A 23,949-nucleotide genomic window follows, 5' to 3' on the forward strand; every position below is an offset into this window, starting at 1 on the left:
CCGAGCCCAGCTCGCGTTGGCGACGCCGCCTCCAGACTGATCGCCGCGCCTGGCCGGGTCGGAAGCGCGGCCTCGGCCACTCACCAAGATGCGCTTGAAAAGGTTGCTCTCCTTGGGCGGCAGCTGCACGTTCGGCATCGCGGCCGGCGGGGAGACCGGGTGCCCGGGCGCTCCGTTCCGCAGGGGTGGGCACCGGGGCGGACCAATGCTAGGAGTCGGGCAGCGGGCGATGGGTCACTTCATGGCCTGGAGTAGGGGCTGGGCAGGCCGGGCAGGCCGTTGGGCAGGGCTGGCAATGGAAAGGGAACGCGATCTAGGCTGGACAACCTCGACTCCGGCTCTACGGACTGGTGAGCGGCGGTGGCTCCCGCGCGCGGCAAGATGGCAGCTGGGGCCCGTCCCCTAGAGCGGGGCGGCGTGCGCCTGCGCGGGGCGCTCCGCAGGCCAGAGGCGGCGGGGGCGTCCGGGCGGCGGGGACCGTAGTGTGCGGAGTGTTAGGTTGCCTCTGTCACCGGCACCTTGGACGCTTAACCGACTGAGCCTCCCAGGCGCCCCAAGTGATGTTTATCTTTTATGAAAGTTTCCTGTGGGCCTAGTACAGCCTGACTCATTACAAATCGTAAGTTACTGATTGTACTGTGCTCTGATTGCTAGGCTTGTGGCCCAAGAGAATGTTTGTTATACCGCACTCACTTTTGGACTTCTCTGCACTCAGGAACTTTACACAGTGCTGGGCTCAAAGTAAAGTCTTGTAGGACGAACTTGTTTTCCGTCCTTTCCCCTTCACTTAGACTTTGAGAGAAGGCTTCTCTTTTCAGTGCAGACCAAAGACGTGTTTACAACGCATGTGAAGTCATTGGGTGGGCCTGGAAATGGACTAATGTGAAAGCATGTTTGAAGTGTCAGTAAACAATTATTGCCCCCAGTTTAGAACACCTAACGTTGTCAGTGAAAAACCTTCTCGTCAGAAGGTTCCCCTTCATACAAGCCATATAATAATGACAGAAACAGGATTCAAACCCAGGATCTTCAACTCTGGGGCACTATCACATGTAAACAGTAGCACAGTGATAGAAACGTGTGAGTCTAGAAAGATACGATATGCATCGATGACAAGCATAACCATGCGTACGATGTAGGTTTAATATTATGGAATATGTAAATATTAGATGCATAAATTTATGTACACATGTTCTGAATCTTAACTTGTGCATATTTGTGTGACTACAGAGTGACTGATGCATACTTGCACTTAACAGGCTGTAATCAAAGCTGGCTTGAGGCTTATTTAATTTTCCCTCTAGCCTGAGTTGGTTGGAGATGGGAGAAGTTATCACAGGAGTCTTTTGAAAGTGTTTTTTTTCTTTTCTTTTTTTCTTTCTTTATTTTGAGAGAGAGAAGCCGGGGAAGGGCAGAGAGAGAGGGAGAGGAAGAATTCCAAGCAGGCTCGGCCAGCACAGAGCCCGACATGGGGTCTGATCTCATGAACTGTGAGATCCTGACCTGAGCCAAAATCAAGAGTTTGTCACTTAACTGAATGAACCACCCAGGTGCCCCAGGAGTCTATCAAAATAGGGTAGGAGGGGGCTTGTCTGGCTCAGTCAGTAGAATATGCAACTATTGATCTCAGGGTTGTGAGTTCCAGCCCCATGTTGGGTGTAACAATTACTTAAAAATATACATATTTTAATAAAATAAAATAAAATAAAATAAAATAAAATAAAATAAAATAAAATAAAATAAGGAAGGGACTTATTAAAAGGGGGAAGGTCCATAAGGGCCTATGTGTTCTAGACAGACCCTAGGCTTCTCTGCAGCTTCCCACCCACTGCCAACCTCTCCCCTTCCCACAGCCTCCCCAGCATCTCCCAGCAGTGCAAAGGAAACCTTTAATCCCAAACACTGAGAAGTGGTAGTTATTAATACTAATATTTAATATTTTCCTCATCTGCCTTTCATACACCATGACATGCAATGCACGCATAGTGTGGTTGTCTACACTAGGATGGGAGTGAAGGCAAAGACTTGAAAATGCCGATAGTGTTGCTGGTAGTTGTCATCGTAAGCCTTGGAGTGTGTGAAGGATGTAACGCGTGCACAAGTCAGAAAGCCTGGATTAGCAAGTGACTGTAATTTTTTTTTATGTTTATTTTTGAGAGAGAGAGAGAGAGAGGGAGAGAGAGAGAGAGAGAGAACAAGAGAGAGAACGAGCGGGGGAGGGGCAGACAGAAAGAGAGACTGAGAATTCAAAGCAGGCTCCAAGCACCAGTCAGTGCAGAGCCTGATGTGGGGCTCAAACTCACGGACCACCAAACCGAAATCAAGAATCTGACACTCAACTGACTGAGCCATCCAGGCACCCGAGGGACTGTAATTTTTTATTACTGACTTCTTGTTTAGTCTGGAGCAAATCTCATTTCCCCCTTTCAACAGAAAATGAGGTTATAATAACATTACTGTAATCTTTCACAGCAAGGTTGTGTGAATGTAATGCTTTATCATTTCTAAGCCCCCAGAAAACAAACCAAAAAAACACCTGCATTATAAATCTCAGTCCATTGTCTCTCAGAAAGAATGCTGAAGCCCCACTGGGGGCATCTCGGGTGTCCACCCAAATGTTGCTTCCTGGTGCTCCAGGCAGCGTGTACCTCCTTTGGAATTATGCACACAGTACAATAAAAGCAACAATGTCTGTGAAGACCTTTTTACATATAAGACATGGGCCAGTGATTCTCTTGCTAAGCTCAGTAGACCTAAGAAAAAAAGAATCTAGAAAAGGATGCTCTCCACCCCCATATTCACAGCATATTTTACAGAACCAGCTGACAAGGTAAAATCAAGTAATTTGCTGCTATTCCTACAACCAGTTTAACCATGTAATTAAAGGCTGATGGGAAAAGAACTCATCAGGTTGCCTAATGCATTACACCTCAGATTCCCTAATGTGTCTGCTCTTGTCTACTTTCCTTGCTCTTGTTTTAGAGGAAGCAAGAGTTCTTCATTCCTCCCTTGGAACTCTTGATCGCATCTCCTTTTGCTTCTCCTGAGCTTTTATTCATCGGTTGTTCCCTCTGCCGTTTGCATTTTCTCCCTCCTTATTTTCTAATGGGAGGAGACTGTCAGTAAACACATAAATAAACAAGATGTTCCAGACTAGGAAGTCCTAGGAAAGAAAGAAAACAAGGTCGTGTGAGGGGAGTGGGGCTTGAGGCAAGGACTACTTTAAACCAAGTACTCAGGAATGACCTCTGGGAGAAGTGATAACATGTGAACAGACCTAAAGAATGAGAAGCAAGTTAACAAGTAAAAAGCTGGGACAAAAAAAAAAAAAAAAAAAAAAAAGCTGGGCCAGCATATTCTAGCCAAAGGGAACTACATGCAAGTGCCCTAATACAGGGACAAGATAGGCATGGTCAAGGCATTAAAGGGACAGGTAAGAACTTCAGGTTCAAGTTGGTGACTGGAGGGGAAGAGGGAAAGTGGCCTATGGTTCAGTTGAAAATATAAGCCAGGCTGCACAGGGGTGGCCAGCTCAGGCAGCGTGGTTTGTATTGGTTTGGGTTGGGTTGGTTTGGTTTAATCCTAAATTCAGCAAGAAGCCATCTTTAAGCAGGAAAGTGGCATGCCATGATTTATTTTTTAAAAGGTCACTCTGGGGGGTGCCTAACTGGCTCAGTCCATAGAGCATGCAACTCTTGATCTCAGAATTGTGAGTTCAAACCCCATGTTGAGCATAGAGCCTACTTATACACACACACAAGTACACACACACACACACACACACACACACACACACACTTAAAAGGTCACCCTGGGGGCGCCTGGGTGGCGCAGTCGGTTAAGCGTCCGACTTCAGCTCAGGTCACGATCTCGCGGTCCGTGAGTTCGAGCCCTGCGTCGGGCTCTGGGCTGATGGCTCAGAGCCTGGAGCCTGTTTCCGATTCTGTGTCTCCCTCTCTCTCTGCCCCTTCCCCGTTCATGCTCTGTCTCTCTCTGTCTCAAAAATAAATAAACGCTAAAAAAAAAAAAAATTAAAAAAAAAAAGGTCACCCTGACTACCTATGGAAAATGGGCAAGAATGGGGTTTCTTCTGGGAAAGTGGCAATTCTATTTGTTCCTTTAGATTTGGCTTCTACCTCCAGGAGTCTTCTGAAAATGTCTGTAATCTCAAGAATTAATTTGTTGAATAATTATTGAGAACAATGTGACAGGCAATCTTCTAGCAAACAAAAACATCTACCGTCATGGAGCTTACATGTTAAGGATTACCCACTAGCCAACACCAAAGATTAGTTTAGCCCACAGTGTACCACCTTGTCCTGCATGACTTTTCTGCCTTAGGGCACCAAGACCCTGCAGAATCCTGGGTTTTTTCCTCTTCCCAGTCATTCTCTGGTTCCTCCATCAACTCTTCTTCCTTCTAAATGTTGGTTGTCTAGACAATTCTGCTTTCTTTTTCAACATCAGCAATAAAATGTGTCCATCAAGGGGCATCTAGGCGGCTCAGTTGGTTAAGCATCCGACTTCAGCTCAGGTCATGATCTCAAAATTTGTGGGTTGAAGCCCTGCATCGAGCTCTGTGCTGACAGCTTAGAGCCCGGAGCCTGCTTCGGATTCTGTGTCTCCCTCTTCCTTTGCCCCTCTCCCACTCATTCCCTCTCTCTCTCTCTCTTTCTCTCTCAAAAATAAATAAACAATAAAAAAAAATTTTTTTAATGTGTCCATCGAGTACCTCCTACTCACCAGCAAAACAGAATTAATAAATCCTCCTGCTCCCATACCTTCCATTACTAACCCCAAGCAGATTTCAAATGTGTCTCCAGTTCCAAGCCTTCTTTTGATCTCCTAGCCTTTGCTTACACTTGTTTGTTAAACTGCTCCATCTACAAGTCTTCCAAGCATTTTCTACCTGGACATAAAAATGAAAGTTATCTTCCCATCAAACCAGTCCAAGTCCTGCCTTCTCTGTTTTTGTTAATGACAGCACTCTTGTAGTAAAAATCCTCTGGTCACCTTTGGCTTCTATTATTCCCCACATCCAAGTTGCCTAGTCATTCAGATTTTGGCTCTGTCACGTTGCTCCCTTTCCTCCCCTGCTTTCCATTCCCTCTCTACCTTAAAACTAAATATTGTAAAAACCTTGTAACTGGTCCCTCACTTTCAGACTGTTCTCTTCATTTCATTTTGCACATTGTTTCTAGACATGTCGTTTCTATCCAGATCTCTAAACGGGTCTCTCAGTCGTATCAAAACTTTCAATAGCTCCCCCATTGTCTAGAACTAAGTCTATTCCCAGATTTTTCTTTCCCTTTGCTCCTACAATTACCTTATGTTGCAGGGGAACCAGTAACTATAATCGATCTAGTATTTTCTAAATTCCATAGTCATATTCAACCTGATAGTTTTATCAGAGATTGTTTTTCAATACCTGAATGTTTTTTTTTAAATCCTTCATCTCAGATGTCATGACTTTCATAAAATCTTTCTAAGTTTTTCCAGTGGATCTGATCTCTCTTTTCCATGAATTTACATAGCATTTTGTCCTTCTCTTATGCCTTTATCTTACTGTTTTCTGTTTTATAAATTATAAGTTGTCTGAAGGCAGTGGTTCTCAAACTTAGCTGCACTTTTGTATCACCTTATCCTTAAAAAAACTCATGTCCAAGGGGTGCCTGGGTGGCTCAATCGGTGAAGCATCTGACTTTGGCTTGGGTCATGATCTCATGGTTCGTGAGTTCAAGCACCACATCGGGGTCTGCACTTATAGTGCAGAAAGGTAAGGAAAGGAATTCTCTGCTACAGCCTCCAAAAGGAACATAGTCTTGCAGACACATTTCAGACGTCTAACCTCCAGAACTCTAAAATATAAAAAATAAAATAAAATAAAATAAAATAAAATAAAATAAAATAAAATAAAATAAAAACAAAATAAAACTGATGCTCAAATCCTACCTCCATAGGCGGATTCAGTTGGGGTTGGGTGGAGATTCAGTTGGGGTGGGGTGGAGAATGGGTTTTTTTCTTAAATCCTCCTAGATAACCATAATGTATAACCAACTTGGGAACCACTACTTCAAGACCATTCATCCTAACCCAGGTTTAAACATGCCCCCCATTCTTGAAGTTAAATTTAGATATAAGACACAAAAACAAACAAAAAACGCTCATCACCAAAATTCAATTTGGAACCCTAGGTAAAAACCATTGCTGATGGCCCCACAAACAGTAGGTGGGGTCTAGAATTGGCATCATTTAAAGTGTCTGGGTTTAGGGTAGCTAGGTGGCTTAGTCGGTTAATCATCCGACTTCAGCTCAGGTCATGATATCACGGTCTGTGAGTTTGAGCCCCATGTTGGGCTCTGTACTGACAGCTCAGGGCCTGGAGCCTGCTTCGGATTCTGTTTTCCTCTCTCTCTCTGCCCCTCCCTGGCTTGTGCTCTGTCTCTCAAAAATAAATAAACATTAAAAAAAATTTTTTTTCAAATAAAGTCTCTGGATAAGCACAGAAACATTATTACACAAGAGTTCACTCAAAACCAGTCAGATTTACACCCCTCCAGGCATCTCACTTCAACAGACTTACCCTCGTAGCACTGTTCTCTATGCCATACCTTCCCACTGGGCTTCATCCTCAACCCTTTTACTGAGTACTCTCTTCCTCCTCCTTTTAACTGCTACCCAACCCTTCACCAAGGACTTTGTCTCTCATTTTTCATCTTCCTCTCTGCATGTACCATAGGAGTTGGTGGGGGGAGAATCAGCATTTTTTCCCATCCCCCTGCCTCCTCCAAATCATAAGGCTTCACCTTCATTTAAGGAAAAGGAAATCAATTTTGAGTCTATACCCATCAGCTCTGTCACTCTCTTCTTTTCATCTTGGTCACTATCCTCCATCTGGTCATTTGCCAAGTGACAATAGATGTCCTTTCAACTTCACTCACAATATCCATCTACTATGACTCCAGTATCCATGTGGGTGATTCAAAACCCTAGCCTTGGACAAACTGTAGTCCATCCAGACAATGGAGTACTACTCTGCACTTAAAAAAAAAAAAGAACTATCAAGCCACAAAAAGACATGAAAGAATCTTAAATGCATATTACTAAGTAAAAGAAGCCAATCTGAAAAGGCCACATGAGTCCAACCATATGACATTCCAGAAAAGACAAAAGTATGGAGACAGTAAAAAGATCCATGATTGCCAGAGGTTGGAGGAGGGAGGGATAAATAGAGCACAGAGGATGTTTAGGGTGGTGAAATTATTCTGTATGATACCATAATGGTAGATACATGTCATTATACACTTTTCAAAACCTAGAGAGTTTTGACCAAATTTTTAATCAGCAACACTTGCCCTTCCTCTCAAATCAGAAATTCCAGGTAATTACATTTACTTGTTTTAATGCTTTTTTATTTTGAGAGAGAGAGAGAGATTGTGAGCAGGGGAGGGGCAGAAAGAGGGGGAGAGAGAATCCCAAGCAAAGTCTGAGCTCTCAGCACAGAGTCTGACATAGGACTTGATCCCATGAACCAAGAGATCATGACCTAAGCCAAAATCAAGAGTTGGACACTTAATCAACTGAACCACCAAGGCGCCCCCTCATTATTTTTAAAATACAAGAGATTTGCCAATATTCTTTCAACTCCAAGGAAACTTCCTACAGTAGGCATGATGTACCTTTTATTAGAAATGAGATGCCAGCTTGTGGGAGTAATAGCCTGTTAGTGTAACATTGAGAGAAGTCTAGCATGCCTTCAGCATGAAGCCAAGAGCTATTGCTCTCAGAGGGTTGTTCTATATACATCTGTAATTTCTGACGATAGTGACTCCAATCAGATTCTCCTGGGGTTACCCCACATTCTGATGACAATCTCCTATTCTTTCAACAAATTCAAAAAAATATTTGTTGACTCCTTTTTAAGTGCCATTCACTCTTCAAGATGCAGGGGATCTGGGCTCACTCACTCTTCTATCCTCCATACACCTCTTCTTCAACTGCATCTAACTCACCAGTGCATCTAACTCACACCATTATCTCCTTGTCTATTCACTCATTCAACCCACAGTTGTTGGGCACCCATCTGTACCCGTTGTTTTCTTCTTTCTTCCCTTCTCAGCCAAAACAGTGCCTTCTGGCCTATGCCAGAATTAGTTTCTCCATCTGTGCTTAGAAGAGAATACGTTTCTACCTTCTTTGGAGACTTTACTGCTCTCTCCTTATTCTTCCTTCTCTTCTTAATTACTGTTATCATTTTTTTAAATTACTGTTATCAAACAATTATCCTACTTATACAAATGAGAACTGAAGTTTTAAAAATAAATTTGGGGGCTCCTGAGTGGCTCAGTCAGCTGGGCGTCCAACTCTTGGCTTCTGCTCAGGTCATGATCTCATGATCTTGCAGTTCATGAGTTTGAGCCCCACATCGGGCTTCGTGCTGACGGTGTGGAGCCTGCTTGGGATTCTCTCTCTCTCCCTCTCTCTCTCTGCCTTTCTCCCGCCCGCTTTCTTTCTCTCAAAAATAAATAAATAAACTTTAAAAAAAAATTTTAAGTAAATTTGCACTAAATTAAAAGACTGAGAAGTAAGGGCCATCTTGCCAAAGCTCAGGCACCTAGCCTCTGTGCTACACTGCCCCCCACAGCATATGAACTAGTTTCCATGGCTTCTTGACCAGCCTCCTTCATTGTCTGCATAGCTGCCGAGGGAGTCTGTATTAATTTCCCATTGCTGCTGTAACAAATTGCTATACATTTAGTGGCTTACAGCAACACAGATGTATTACTGTAGAGTTCTGGAGGTCACACATCTGAAATGTGTTTTGCAAACTATGTTCCTTTTGGAGGCTGTAGCAGAGAATTCCTTTCCTTACCTTTCACAACTTCTCCAGACCACCTGCATCCCTAGGCTTGTGGCCCCTTTTTCCATCTTCAAAGACAACAGCATAGATTCTCTCTCCTCTGACCTCTGCTTCCCCCTCACATCTTCTCTGACTCTAACTCCACCACCTCTCTCATCAGGACTCTTGTGATCACACCCACCAAGATAATGCAGGGTAATCTCCCCATCTCAAGATCCTTAACTTAATCACATCTGCAAAGTCCCTTTTTTCCATGTAAAGTAACACATTCACAGATTCCAGGGATTAGGATGAGAATTTTGTCAGGAAGCAGGGCATGATTCAGCCTGCCGAGTTATCTTTGTAAACTACAAAATCCTTCTGTGGCTTTCAAGAGAAAGCTGAAACTCTCTGCCTCAGTATGCGAAGCCCTTTATGATTCTGTTCCTGCCTGCCTATACAGCCTCGTGTCCCACCACTCAACCAGACTGTGCCACTTGTCATTTCTCAAATTCTCAATGTATATCTGTGATGCCCTGTCTGTGACACGCTAACTCCATCTTGTCCTTCCAAACTCAGATTAAGCATTATCTTGTCCCAGAAGCCATCCCTGCTCACTACTCTAATGTGGTTGGACCTCCTCCACATTGTCAAAACACTCCACACTCACCTCTAATACAGCACTCTTCACACCATGTTGAGGTTAACTTACTTGTCCATTTCCCCCATTAGACTGAAGATCCTCTGGATTGGACACTATGTCTTACTTGACTGTACTTCCTGTGTTTTACAGTTGGTGCTCACAGATATCTTTGCTGAATTAATCATCTTCCTGCCATGCACATGGCATAGCATTTTACATGTAGCAGAGAATCAGTCATGTTGGTTACATTGAAAGGCCCGTTGTTTTTACCTCCTCAAGAATCAAAAGATAATAATGTATCATCTTATACAAAAGATATTCAGAATTTGGGACTTGTGTCCTGTTCCCCAGAACTACAAAATCCGGTGTGAACAATACATTGCCAACTAAGTATGATACAAGAAAAGATTGAGCAGCATCACAAGAGATGTAAGGAGATCACATGGGAGCTCAAAAGGAGGCGGAACTAACTGTGATTAGGTGGATGGGCCGATCTATAAAAAACGGTGACAGCAGGAATGGTGTCTATCTTCCTTACCACTCAACTCCTAGCACTGAGCAGCATGCTTGGCACATAGTGGGTATACGCCAAGTGCCAGTTTGATGAAGACAATTCCACTGTATTCACTCCAGACAGAGAAATTAATGTGAAGAAACACCGTAAGGCTTTGAAATGGGCAAAAAGATTATGGGACAGTCCTGCAGAATGGACTGTTTTCCCTTGCCTTTGAGCTGTTTTATAACTCTTTTGCAGAAAACTGCTAACAATGCAAAGGATTCTTGTTGCCAGCAATGCAAATTGTGTGTGATAGAGATGCAAATTGTTACTGTCTTGTGTATATTGACCAGCTTTTCATCTTTTTTTCTTTTCTTTTTTTTTTATTTGAGAGAGAGTGTGCACCTGCATGAGCAGGGAAGGGATAGAGGGGGAGGGAGGGGGGGGAGAGAAAGAGAGAGAGAGAGAGAGAGAGAGAGAGAGAGAGAGAGAGAGAATCTTAAACAGGCTCCGTGCTCAGTGCGGAGCCTTACACGGACTCAATCCCACAACCCTCGAATCATGACCTGAACCAAAATCGAGAGTCGGACACTCAACCAACTGAGCCACCCAGGCGCCCCCGATTTTTCATCTCTTAAACAAATTCATTTTAGTGTTCCTTATGGCATATTTATGTCTTCTCTCAGGATTTTTCTTTAGTTGTAACATCCTTTATTCATAATTAGTTAAAATTTGTAACAGATGTACATCTCATACCAATACAAGGATCATAGTCTCACCTTTAAAAAAAATACCATTTAGCAATATGAACAAAAAGACACGTCTGAAATTGTGTTTTGGGGAAATAAGGAGTCTTCTGGTTGAACTGAGACATGAGGTTCTTGGAGGGTATCAAGAGTGAAGAAAGGTTGATTGGAGTCAGATCGGTGCGGTGCTGAGGGGATGATGCATCATTAAATGAGACAGAAAACAGGTGGCAGAAAAGGTCACAGTGTAGCCCCCCTGTCTTGGTTCAAACCCTTCTGGCCAATATATTGTCTCTTGGGCACAACCTAGAGCAAGTCATGTAGGCATACTGTGTCTGTTTCCTAAACTGGGCTTTGCAATTGAACCTACTTCATAGGGGTTTTGAAAGATTGAATGAGTTAGTTCAATGTAAAACATTCAGAGCATTACCTGATAAAGAATAAGTACTCAGTGAATGTTAACCACTGTATTATTGTCACAGTTCACCATTCTTTGTCTGAAGTACTTGGGAGCACACGTTTTCAAACTTTGGAATATTTTGGACTTAGAAAGGAAAATGTGTGTGCTGTTTGTTACATAAGACTGTTAGTGGGATCCGGGCCAGCACCCTATAAATACATGAATATTTTTTCAGTAAAATATATGAACATTTATTCCAAGTGAGATAAATAAAGATATAAATGGCCTCACATCAGTCCAAGTCAGGATTGCCTGACAAATTCGGAAGATTTGCCCATCCAATAATTTACTAAGACTTCAGTTTTCAGACATTTTTTCATTCAAAATAAAATTTTTCAGAGCTTTGGGGACTTGGGAATTACAGACAACTGTCATATTACTGAAGTAAGAAAAGATCAGATTGAAATAGAATTTGGAAATCCTGGAAATGGTTTGGAAAGGAAGCTTTTGAATTTGATCCCCTCTCCACTTTGGCAAAGTTTTCACTTTTCCTTTTAAAAATTTCAAAGTAAGGGCAACCAGTAGTTGAGGAAGATAAGTTTTGTAACCAAACTCAAGGGGTTCACTGCTTGGGGTGCATTAAATTGAACACGACCCAAAAGAGCATTGAAAGCAAAGAACTTGCTATACTTATTACAAGTAAGGAGACAGGGAGATAGCTCTCAAAGCACTGTCTCCCCCAGAGGGTTAGTACAGGAAGCTTTTATTCAGTATATTGGGGACAGGGTCAGGATGCATGCAGAGACACTCTGGTTCAATTGTGCATGCCTACCATGTCGACACACTAGGCATACATTTTTCGTTCAAAAAATGGCAGAAAACCCCACCCACGGCAGATCTTAACATTATAATGAGCTAAAGGTACCCTCGGGACAACTGGAGGTCATCAGAGCAGGTACTCAGCCCCAATCTGGCTCAAACCTGCTCAAGTGAAGGGCTGTCAAGTGAGACACGCCTAACCAGGTATCTCCTTGGCTAAAACTGTTGGTTCTGCAAAACAAAACACATTCCATCCCGGTTTTGCCCCCTCCTTTTCCTCCCTTCTGCTTATAGCTTTCAGCCCTCAGATTTGAGTAACATCCCAATTGCATCCTAGCTAACATTTTCTCTTTGTAGACATTCTAGCTAATAAATGAAGAAAGAATGATAAAACACCACCATTTTGCAGCCTCTAGTGAAATAATGGATCTAGGCAATCAGGAGCTGCTAGTATCATTTTTAAAACACACAACTAAATATTTTGCACCTCCCTTTGGAAGCGTCTAACCCACCTATAAGGTACTTTTGCCTCAAAAATTTTAATCTGAATTGATCAAGCCAAGGAGCAGTTTATAGGAAATACAGGTAACAAAGGAACATGATAAACACTGCAACACAATTCTGGGAAAATCCAGATTGTGTGAAACTCCTCAAGGCAAAAGATCTGGTTTCTTCAACACATATATTGCAAGGGAAAAAAAGGTGGGGGTGTAGGGGAGACCTGTGGATTAAAACAAACCAAAAATATAGCAAGAAATTGCAATACGTGGACCTCATTTCAATACCAATATGAACAAACTGCCAAAGAAAAAATCTGATACAGTGAGAAGAATTTGAACATGAACTGGGTATTTGATAATGTTAGGAAGCTATTTTTTTTAATATTTATTTATTTTTTAGAGAGAGAGAAAGAGAGAGACAGTGTGTGAGCAGGGGAGGAGCAGAGAGAGAGGGAGACAGAATCCGAAGCAGGCTCCAGGCTCCAAGCTGTCAGCACAGAGCCCAAAGTGGGGCTCGAACCCATGAGCTGTGAGATCATGACCTGAGCTGAAGTCGGACACCCAACCGACTGAGCCACCCAGGCACCCCAGGAAGCTATTTTTAATTTGAGGAGGTAATTGTATTTTTAAAAAGGCTTTATTTTCTGGAACTACCTACTAACATATTTACAGATGTTTTGTATTTGCTTCAAAGTAATTCTGTGAGGATATGGGGAGCAAGCCTAGGGAGGAGAGCAGGTTAACACTACATTGATAACTTGAGAATTTGGGACCGGTGCATAGAGGTTCATTATATTGTTCTCCCTAATTTTGAACTATTTGAAAATTGTTGTAATACAAAGGGAAGAAATGGAAAGATAAATATCTACACATACACACACTATAGATTTCCTCCACGTAGACTACTTTGGATCTAAGACAGAAAAGACTTTAATGCTTATAAAGGGTATTTAAATACCACTGTTAAGAGAAAAAAAGAATAAAATTTACTGAAACAACTATATGAAAATATATGACTCAAAACTGAAGTAAATGATTTAAGAAAAACATTAGCCTGAAATTCAGGATGATATATGGGAGAGATGAAATTACCAAGGAGTCTTAGGAGAGCTTATCAAAGCTGACTTCAACCTAGGCTAATACCAGTTTAGGATAGAATAAAAATGAGTTCCCAAGATTGCTTCTTCTTTGTCCTGCCTATGCTTTTTCTTTTCTTTTCTCTTTCTTTTCTTTCCTTTTTTTTTTTTAAATGTTTATTTATTTTTGAGACAGAGAGAGACAGAGCATGAACAGAGGAGGGGCAGAGAGAGAGGGAGACACAGAATCGGAAACAGGCTCCAGGCTCTGAGCCATCAGCCCAGAGCCTGACGCGGGACTCGAACTCACGGACCGCGAGATCGTGACCTGGCTGAAGTCGGGCGCTTAACCGACTGCGCCACCCAGGCGCCCCTCCTTTTCTTTTTAATAGGAAAAGGAAGAGAGTAGGTGGACTTAAGACATCTCTGACTCTGCAAATAAGGAGAGCTCCAGTTTCAATAATGCCAGCAGGTGGCGCGTTTCCTAGCTTTTTTTTTTTTTAAATCAAAGCTAAGAAAAATTTGAGCACCAGTATGAATATATGAAAATAAGAAACGCTGCCTTTTCATCTTCGTATTCTGCTTCTTTCAGGGAAAATACTTTACAAGAATACAGGTAGAATAACCTTTGTTTTGCTGTTTCTTTTCCACGTAAGTGAGGGCTTGAATTCTGTATTAAATTGTTAAGTAATTCCTAGTTTCACTTTTTCTAGAATAAAATATAGCTGGTTAAAATACCAAATGGCTGCCAATCTTCACATTGTGGAACGCCTCAGGATGTGGTAAAGACCCTAAACTGAACCAGAGAGCCAACGTGCATTTCACAGTGGGCTGTGACCCATAGTGTTTTATGGCTTGCGTCCTGGGATTTTTTTTTTAATTTTTTTTTTTAACGTTTTTATTTTATCTTTGGGACAGAGAGAGACAGAGCATGAACGGGGGAGGGGCAGGGAGAGAGGGAGACACAGAATCGGAAGCAGGCTCCAGGCTCTAAGCCATCAGCCCAGAGCCTGACGCGGGGCTCGAACTCACGGACCGCGAGATCGTGACCTGAGCTGAAGTCGGACGCCCAACGGACTGAGCCACCCAGGCGCCCAGCGTCCTGGGATTTTATGTTGCTTTCAGTACCTCGGAACATTTCCCATATGGGCCCAAAGGTTTCAACTTAGCCTGGAACAATCTCTACACCCACCCTGGTTTGACTCCCCAAAGAATATCCAGAGCTGAGGAAACCCTGGTGCTCTGCTTCTCTCAGGGAAAAAGCCCTAAGTGGATGCTTTTTGATGTGGAATCTCTGTAGAAGGACATAAATCAACCTTCTCTTGGTACTGCAGAAACAAGAGTGTCCCCAGAATCTTTAAAACAATCTGGAGGTTGGGGCGCCTGGGTGGCACAGTTGGTTAAGTGTCCTACTGGCTCAGGTCATGATCTCACAACTGGTGAGTTGGAGCCCTGCATCAGGCTCTGTGCTGCCCCTCCCCTACTAGCGCTCTGTCTCTCTCTCTCTCTATCTCTCTCAAATATAACTAAACATTAAAATTTTTTTTAAAAATAATAAAACTATCTGGAGGTCTCTGAGAAGAAGCTAAGTTGAAAATCCCCATTCTCTACCCTTTGGAAATTGGGCTAAGTTTGCTGTATGTAAATGGATCTGAAAAATCGCTGCAAATATTTTGGTGTTTGAGCTTGCTCCAAGACAGAGGAAAGGGACATAGGTCATTTAGTTTTTGAAGGCATACCAAATTGTCAGTGCCCATTACACATATATTCTTAAAAGAAATTTTTATGAGATCAACTTTATAGTGAGAAATATTTCAGACATAATAGCTCTTGTTGCTAATTTAATCAAATGCTATTATTTTCACTGAATCAATCTTTTTATTACTATTTCCAGAAAAATGTTTCCTGTAATATATCAGCCTCTTTGGAAGTAGAAGTTAACTTTATAAAATGATTCAATAATAACTCCCATAAGGCTTTTTCAATCAAACATTAAAGAATGTACTTTTTTCCTCTTTTGTAGCTGTCTTATTTATAATAATGCTTATTAAAAAACTTCAGGAAATCCAGAATACTATAAAGAAAATAAGAATTACCTATAATTCCACTGGACTTTTATTTTATTTTTAAAGTTTATTAATTTGTTTTGAGAGAGACAGAAAGTGTGAGTGGGGGAGGGGCAGCAAGAGAAGGACAAAGACCGAATCCCAAGCAGGCAAGCCCAACGTGGGGTTCAAACTCACAAACCATGAGATCATGACCTGAGTTGAAGCTGGATGCTTAACCAACTAAGCCACCCAGGTACCCCTCCACTGGACTTTTAAATATATATGCATCACATGTGTTGTTCAAATGGAATAGTTTGCTGAGTTGTTTTTTTGTCCCCCTCACACCTTCCCCCCCCCTTTTTTTGGCTGAGCGTTTTTTTAGCAATGTCATTTTCATTTAATGATTTATTGTGGACATTATTGTGTATTAATAAATGTAGATATACCACATTCTATTCTTTTTAAAAAAACATGGAGGAGGAAGCAGTATTTGTAACACAAAGGATAAACGTCTTTAGGGATTTTTTTTTAATTGAGAAATAAAATACATAAAGTATGTAAAGTTTCATGTACTATATCTCAATAAATTTTTACATATGTAAATGTCTTAGTCCACTTGGGCTGCCATAACAAAATACCACAGCCTGAGTGACTTAAACAACAGAAAAACCTTCACACTTTGGGAAGCAGGGAAGTCCAAGATCAAGGTGCCAGCAGGGTAGGTTTCATTCTGAGGCCTCTTTGTCTTAGAGGAAGAGGGACAGAAAAAGAAGAGACAGCTTGCACTCGCAAGCTTCTTACAAGGGCACAAATGCTACTAGATCGGGCTTTCACCTTTATGGCTCACTTAACCTTAAAGGCCCGATTTCCAGTGCAGTCGTATTGGAGGGTAGCTTCAACATATTAGATTTGGGAACGCAGGGGACACAATTTGGTCCATAGCAGTAAGGCTTATTTTTGAAAGAGAATAAATCTTTGTATACTATAATACTTAAATTATTATGTCTGCATACACAAATCAAAATAAAGAATTAAAGGATTTCATTGGATAATTTAGGAGAATGATTTATGTGGATCCTTTGGAATTTGTTCTCTACTGGAAAATAAACTCCATATAGGCAAAGTTTTGTCTTTTCTAGTCATTGTTAAATTTTCATATCCAGAACACAGTGAGTAGACATAACTGGTACTCATTATTGAATGAACGATTGTTTTCCTTTTTCTTTCTTTTTTTGAAGGAAGGAGAGTATCAGCTTAGGAGCCACAGATCATTAAGACAGACTGCCTTGACTGAATCTCAGTTCTATTACTCATCAGTTCTTTTACCTTGGACAAGTTACTTAAGCTGTCTATGCCTTAGTTTTTTCCTCTTCCACAAAATGGATATTTTAGGGTTGTTGTAGTATGGATTAAACTAATAGGCTTAAACCATTTAGTATATAATTTAATATATACTAGATAGAAGTAGATACCTTTAAGTAGGTAATGTTAGATATTTACATTTAGGGTTAATTGTCCTTTTTATATGTGGTTGTAACCTAAGAAAATATCCTATGAATTTGGTTATATGGGTTGATGTTTACCTTGGCTTTTCAGAAAGTGATATTGAGACACAGCTGTCGTGTAACTTGTAAATGTGATCGCCACTGGAATATCCAAAGTAAGGCAATATGTTTGCATTCTCCTGGAATTGTCTATTAGTTGGTTTATTTAATCGGTAGTTTACAAGCTATGAACCTAGTTTGAGCCCCTAAATTCTGTATGTGCATGCAACATCTATAAAGTCATTAATTTGTGGATATATGTAGTCTTCTATCTTTAAGATCCTGTTATGATTTTTAAAAATATAAATTTATATCCTCCTTTAGTTACTAGGTATTTTCTCAAGCAGTGGAAGTTTAAAGTACAACTATTAACATGCAAAATCCTGGGGCGCCTGGGTGGATCAGTTGGTTAAGTGTCTGACTTCAGCTCAGGTCATGATCTCATGGTCCATTAGTTCAGGCCCCGTGTCAGGCTCTGTGCTGACAGCCCAGAGCCTGGAGACTGCTTTAGATTCTGTGTCTCCCTCTCTCTCTGCCCCTTCCCTGCTCACGCTGTATCTCTCTCCCTCTCAAAATAAATAAATAAATAAATAAATAAATAATAAACATTAAAAAATATTTTGTTAAAAACATGCAGAATCCCACAGGAAAAAAAAAAGAAATAAAAATGAAAAAACCATGCAGTATCCCCAAATTTGGGGGTGATGAAAAGGGAGTCCTCAAAAAAAAAACAACACTGCTTTAGTGGCTCCACATATAAGGAAATTCTTTTAATTTCAAATTACTATATTGTAATTGTTGATCTCCTAATCAGAATGGTAGAGAATCTCTCTCATGTTATTTGCCTGTAACTATGAAACCAAAGGTCCATCAAAGGCAGCCTGGGCATAAACTACAACTCCCAGGATTCCCGGGTGGGAGCTCCGGGAGTTGTAGTTCATTCTACATTTCACCACCGCCCACCCTCCTTACCCCATCGCAACCCACGCCCTGGACTCAGGTTCCGGATAAGTACTGCGCGGGTGGTCATCTCCTGGGATATTCATTTTTGCCTTATCATTTTTTTTTCTTTCTCGATTTGTCATTTTTCCCTTGCGTTTCCCCTGTTAGCTGTTAACACGCACGCCCACGACGACTCCGGAGAGGCTGAGAGCAAGCGTCCACCCGGAAGGAGTGATACCGGAAGTGAAAGTAATCCCGTGTGTGTCGGGCTGAAACGTAGCAGGTCACAGAGAGTTCCGGCTACAGTAAGGAAAGCTGTCCTACTTATATTTCTTAGGTACTCACTTTTTTTTTTCTATTTTAGATCTTTTAAAGGTCTTTTTTCTATCCCCATTTTTCTTTCATGTTGCCTCTTTGGGATCACTCCGTATTCTGAATTACAGAATCTGGTTTACGTGTGCTGCTCTGGCGCAGGCTTAGTATCACTTCTGACCTGCCGACTCTTGAGAATCGTCCTTAGAGTACCGACTAATCCTGGTCTTGTGGTGGGTGACGGAGAAGACTTGCCGTTCTCAGGTATAGGTAACACTAGCGAGTAAAACGTCTTCGGTTTTTTCCCCCCCTCTAAACATTGAGGTTCATGACCTTAAGAGTTATTTACTCTACTACTGTTCCTAGGATGGAAATTTTTAGCTAGAAATGTTCTAACAAAAATTTGTCATCCTTTTGATTTGTCCTTGTTTTCAATTGGACACTCTTCCTCCGATGTGCTTGAGACTGCATGTAAAGACATTGGAAACCTGCTGAAGGACTGTCACATTTATGGCTGTTGGGTATTGGTGCATCCTTCTACAGTCTTTTTCCAAATGTGATTCAGTATGTTAAAGTTTGTTAATAGAATCCTACAAAATCTGTAGATTTTGGAGATCATTCTGAATATTTTATTTCCTAGGAGATTATGATATTCAATTTAGCAGACTTACAGTGATCAAATGAGTTTAATATATGACTGTACCTCCTAGCATAGTAGGAACACCAGAGACAATAAAGATTGATTCTGATAAAATTTTGACCCTTACTTCAACTTTGAACCTCGAATTTTAGGGGCAAAGTGTTTTTATCTTTATCTTTCCCCTTTCTTAATAAAACTACTTTGTGCTTTTGTTAGCTTCTGATTGTCTATTAGAGGGAAGAACAGGTAAATCAGTGTACACAGACAATTTCACCTAACCTGTAATTTTTTTAAGTAGCTGTTTTTTCATGATTGTGGAAGTAATACATGCTATGCATATAGAAAAATTTAAAACGCCGAAAGGTAGAAAAGCTAGAAGGCAAGCAAAAGGTATCCACAAGCCCACAACTAGAGATCATCTTGTTAACATTTTGCTCTATTTCTTTTTTAGGTCCCCCCCCCCCCAAAAAATACTCTGTTTACCTTTTTTACATGTATACCATAATGTCATAGAAAATTTTGAAAACCTAATTGAGATTATATTGTTTTGCATTCTGCTTTTTTCATTTAATGCAGATATCACCACTGTCCCTTTTTACCAGACCTACTTTCTTAGTATAATATTTGAAGTTTTCTTCCTTTAGGGTCTCAGCTAAAAGGGAAGCACCTGATTGCAGAATTGAGAATGGAAAGCACTGAGCTTTGAACAAGCAAACTGCAGTCTAGTATTAGCTCTGCCTGTCTGGCTGAGTGAATAATTATGATTAAGTCAGTTGACTTCCTTGGACATCTGGATACCTAGAATTAATGAATTAGACAAGAAAACAGTTAATATCTTCTTCAAACTTCAGGAATCTATGAATATGTGAACTACCTAAAGCTTGCATGATTATTTCATACCTTTCAAGTGTTTGTCCACATAGTCAATTCTAGATTGCAAATACTTTCTAGAAAATAGCTGATTTAATCCAGTTTATTAATATATTTATCAGTTATGCTCCTACTCATTTGCCTTAGCTAATTATATACATTGGATGAATAGAAAACAGTGCTATATTCATTTATTTTAATATGTTATATTCAGATGTTTGGAGAATTATTTTCTTTTTTATGGATTATCGAATTTCAGGACAGTGTTTGGAGCTGGCTGCGGCTGTGAACTGAGCAGGATTTCTTGAGACTTCTTCCAGCTTTTATATTTGCAGAGTTGATTTTTTTTCAGATTGTGTTTATTATATTTCAGATGCTGAGATGAATCGTCACCTGTGTGCTTGGCTTTTTAGACTTTCATCTCGTAATGGTTACCACCAGTGCCACATCCACCCCCAGTCTCATCAGTTTACACAGAGACATTTTGATACAAGACTGTGGGTTTTTAGACAAAACAGGCATCCCGTTCTCCATCATCTGTTAAATAAGAATTGTCCCAGGAGATATTGTCATCAAGACACCAGGATGCTGTGGAGGCATAAAGCACTACAGAAATATATGGAGGACCTGAGTAAGGAGCACCGTATGCTTGATCAGTGTTTGCAGCGAGTGTCTCTGAATGAAGGGGACCGAAGAGCCTTGAATAGAAGGCATGCCGAGTTGGCACCACTCGCAGCCATTTACCAAGAAATTCAGGAAGCTGAGCAAGCAATTGAAGAATTAGATTCAATGTGTAGAAGTAGGTAAAAGATACGTGTGTGTATAAGGACATGATTGATTATAGGTTAAAGCTTTATTGAATTGCAGTCTTTTAAAAAACCTACACTCAGCGAAGACAGGATTCTCCCCTGGGTGTTTAAAGTATTTCAGCTACTAAAAATCAACTACTAAGAGACCAAGCTCCTCGTGGTGCTTGCCAAGTTTTTAGGGTCTAGGAAACTGAATATTAATATTTTCAGAAATTTTAATTTATTGAGCAGGACTTTATTGAGCACTGTCCTATGTGTATAGCAGAGACACAAAAATACAGTTCCAACCCCATCAAAGGGCTCATATGGTCTAGGTGTTATTTCATCTTCCCAGAAAGAAACTCTGCACCCTGTAGCCATCTTGTCCCAATTCCCCCTTCCCTACCAACCAGAAGCAACTGCTAATCTACTTTCTAGATTTACTCACTTCAGGCATTTATAGAGTCATGCAATATATCCTCTGTGATTGGCTTATTTCATTTAGCATAATATTTTCAAGGTTCATCTATGTTGTAGCATGTATTTGTACTTTTTATTGTGGAACTGTATTCCATTGTATGGATATACCACATTTTCTTTTCATCTATCCATTCATCAGTTAATGGATATTGAATTGTTTCCACTTTTTGGTTATTAAGAACAATGGTGCGGGGCGCCTGGGTGGCGCAGTCGGTTAAGCGTCCGACTTCAGCCAGGTCACGATCTCGCGGTCCGTGAGTTCGAGCCCCGCGTCGGGCTCTGGGCTGATGGCTCGGAGCCTGGAGCCTGTTTCCGATTCTGTGTCTCCCTCTCTCTCTGCCCCTCCCCCGTTCATGCTCTGTCTCTCTCTGTCCCAAAAATAAATAAAAAAAAAACGTTGAAAAAAAAATTTAAAAAAAAAAAAAAAAAAAAAAAAGAACAATGGTGCTACAATTTCTGAGTCTTGTAACTCTACATTTTACCTTTTGAACAGTTGGAAGACTGTTTTCCAAAGTGGCTTCACCATTTAAATTCTGCCCTTTTGATTCTAGCTATCCTAATGGGTGGAGATGATATCTTATTGTGGCTTTGATTTGCATTTCCCTGATTAATGATGTTGAGCATCTTTTCATGTGCCTGTTGGTCATTTGTAATTCATCTTTGGTTAAATGACTGTTCAGATCCTTTGCCTATTTTTAAATTATTTTTCTTGCTATTGACTTGTGAGAGTTCTTTATATTATAGCTACAAGTTTCTTATCAGATATATGCAAAAATTATCTCTGTGGGTTATTTTTTGAATCACTATAATTTTTTTTAGGATCTTATTTTTTTTTAATGTCTGTTTATTTATTTTGAGAGGGGGGAGGAGAAGAGAGAGAATTCCAAGCAGGCTCTGTCAGTACAGAGCCTGATGGGAAGCTTGAACCCATGAACCGTGAGATCATGTCCAGAGCCAAAATCAAGAGTCCGACGCTTAACCAACTGAACCACCCAGGCGCCCCGGAGATTTTGTTTTTAAGTAATCTCTACATCTAACGTGGGGCTTGAACTCACAACCACAAGATCAAGAGTCGCATGCTCTATCTACTAAGCCAGCCAGCTGCCCCTTCCCCCCCTTTTTAAAAAAAGATTGAAGCACCATAATATTTAATTTTCATGATGTCAGATTTATCTTTTTTTTTCTTGTTGCTTGTGTTTTTGGTGTCCTATCTAAGAAACTGTTGTGTAATCTAAGGTCACAAAGGGTACATCGTGTTTACTTCTTTTTTTTTTTTTATTTAATTTATTTTTTTTTTTCAACGTTTATTTATTTTTGGGACAGAGAGAGACAGAGCATGAACGGGCGAGGGGCAGAGAGAGAGGGAGACACAGAATCGGAAACAGGGTCCAGGCTCTGAGCCATCAGCCCAGAGCCCGACGCAGGGCTCGAACTCACGGACCGCGAGATCGTGACCTGGCTGAAGTCGGACGCTTAACCGACTGCGCCACCCAGGCGCCCTAATCGTGTTTACTTCTGAGAGTTATATTTTTAGCCTTATATTTAATTATTTGATCTATTTGAATTAATTTTATATATGATGTGAGATGTGTATTTTTTTTTTAATTTTTTTTTTTAACGTTTATTTATTTTTGAGACAGAGAGAGACAGAGCATGAACGGGGGGAGGGGCAGAGAGAGAGGGAGACACAGAATCGGAAACAGGCTCCAGGCTCTGAGCCATCAGCCCAGAGCCTGACGCGCGGCTCGAACTCACGGACCGCGAGATCGTGACCTGGCTGAAGTCGGACGCTTAACCAACTGCGCCACCCAGGCGCCCCATGAGATGTGTATTTTTAATTTTAGTGTTTCTTAATATTGCTGTTGCCTTAACATTTTTCCTTATATGAAAATTTTCCAAAATGTACACAAGTTGAGAGAAAAATATGATGAACTAACCTGGGATTCAACCTTTATCCAGATAGTGCTTTAAGCTTTTAGTTTCTAAACTTTCCCCTGTGCTTCATCCTGTTTCATTAAGTGTTGGAGACATTAAGCAACGTCAAGGCCAGTCACAGTTACACCTATAAATTTCTGGATTTCCAAAGACTTGTATTGTCCTGCCTTTTGTTGGTGGTACCATGAGTTTCTCACCTATTGTTTAATGAGGACTTTTTTTACTCTTTTGTATTATGCCACTCAAATTTGTAATTCATTGGTTTTGGGAAAGTTCTTTGCACATAATAGAAACTGACTAAATGCTTTCTAAATTAAATTGACATAACCTTCTTCAGCCTTGGTTGTATCATGTGTAATTAAGACTGGATTGGATTGCTTCTGAAATGTTTTCTAGGTCTGCAATTCTGCTATTCTCTAATAAAAGCTACATTTCCTGTCTTACTATGTGCCAGGCACTTAAGCTAAGTATTTTACGAATATTACCTCATTTGAATATTCACAATAATCTGCTGAGGTAAAATCTTCATTTTATAGATGAAGCAACTGAGAGCTTAAGATGTTAAAGGTCACTCAGCCAGTCAGGTGAGGAGTAAGGATTTGAACCCAATCAGTGAGACTCCACAGCCTCTGTTCTTATCCACTGCACAATGATTCAAAGTCCAGGAGGCTCTACCTCTGTGGTATACCTTTCAACAGTCCCCTTTTATTCTTTCTGCTCATTTATATCTTTATTATATCTCATCCTGAATGATTACGATAAATTCCTAACTTGTACCACTTACAGGCTTTCCCAGTCCAAGTGCAACCTTAATCTATTACTCCCCTGCTCAGAATTTTCAGTAGCTCCCATTGCGTATAAATACATATTT

The 23,949-nt window shown here is 40.8% G+C and overlaps 2 protein-coding genes across 13 annotated transcripts in view; one reads left to right on the top strand and one right to left on the bottom strand.

Annotated features, from left to right (window-relative positions):
• Positions 1-397, bottom strand: part of NAA16 (N-alpha-acetyltransferase 16, NatA auxiliary subunit) — a 67,058-nt gene extending 66,661 nt beyond the window's left edge. For 3 of the 6 annotated variants that reach the window (XM_030311666.1, XM_030311675.1, XM_030311652.1), the window contains exon 1: positions 85-395. In XM_030311666.1, the coding sequence (XP_030167526.1) occupies positions 85-138 (54 nt within the window). In that variant the 5' untranslated portion in view covers positions 139-395. Of the gene's footprint in view, positions 1-84 lie in introns of all 6 variants that reach the window. The other 3 variants (XR_004343034.1, XM_030311659.1, XM_030311685.1) reach the window with 3 other exon arrangements.
• Positions 1-23,949, top strand: part of MTRF1 (mitochondrial translation release factor 1) — a 70,144-nt gene that overhangs the window by 198 nt on the left and 45,997 nt on the right. For 2 of the 7 annotated variants that reach the window (XM_030311740.1, XM_030311756.1), the window contains exons 1-2: positions 18,301-18,390; positions 20,249-20,674. In XM_030311740.1, the coding sequence (XP_030167600.1) occupies positions 20,257-20,674 (418 nt within the window). In that variant the 5' untranslated portion in view covers positions 18,301-18,390; positions 20,249-20,256. Of the gene's footprint in view, positions 1-18,221; positions 18,391-18,496; positions 18,630-20,248; positions 20,675-23,949 lie in introns of those variants that run through there. The other 5 variants (XM_030311768.1, XM_030311748.1, XM_030311763.1 and 2 more) reach the window with 5 other exon arrangements.

This window comes from Lynx canadensis, chromosome A1, assembly GCF_007474595.2.
Source record: "Lynx canadensis isolate LIC74 chromosome A1, mLynCan4.pri.v2, whole genome shotgun sequence".
NCBI classification, from domain to species: Eukaryota; Metazoa; Chordata; class Mammalia; order Carnivora; family Felidae; genus Lynx; species Lynx canadensis.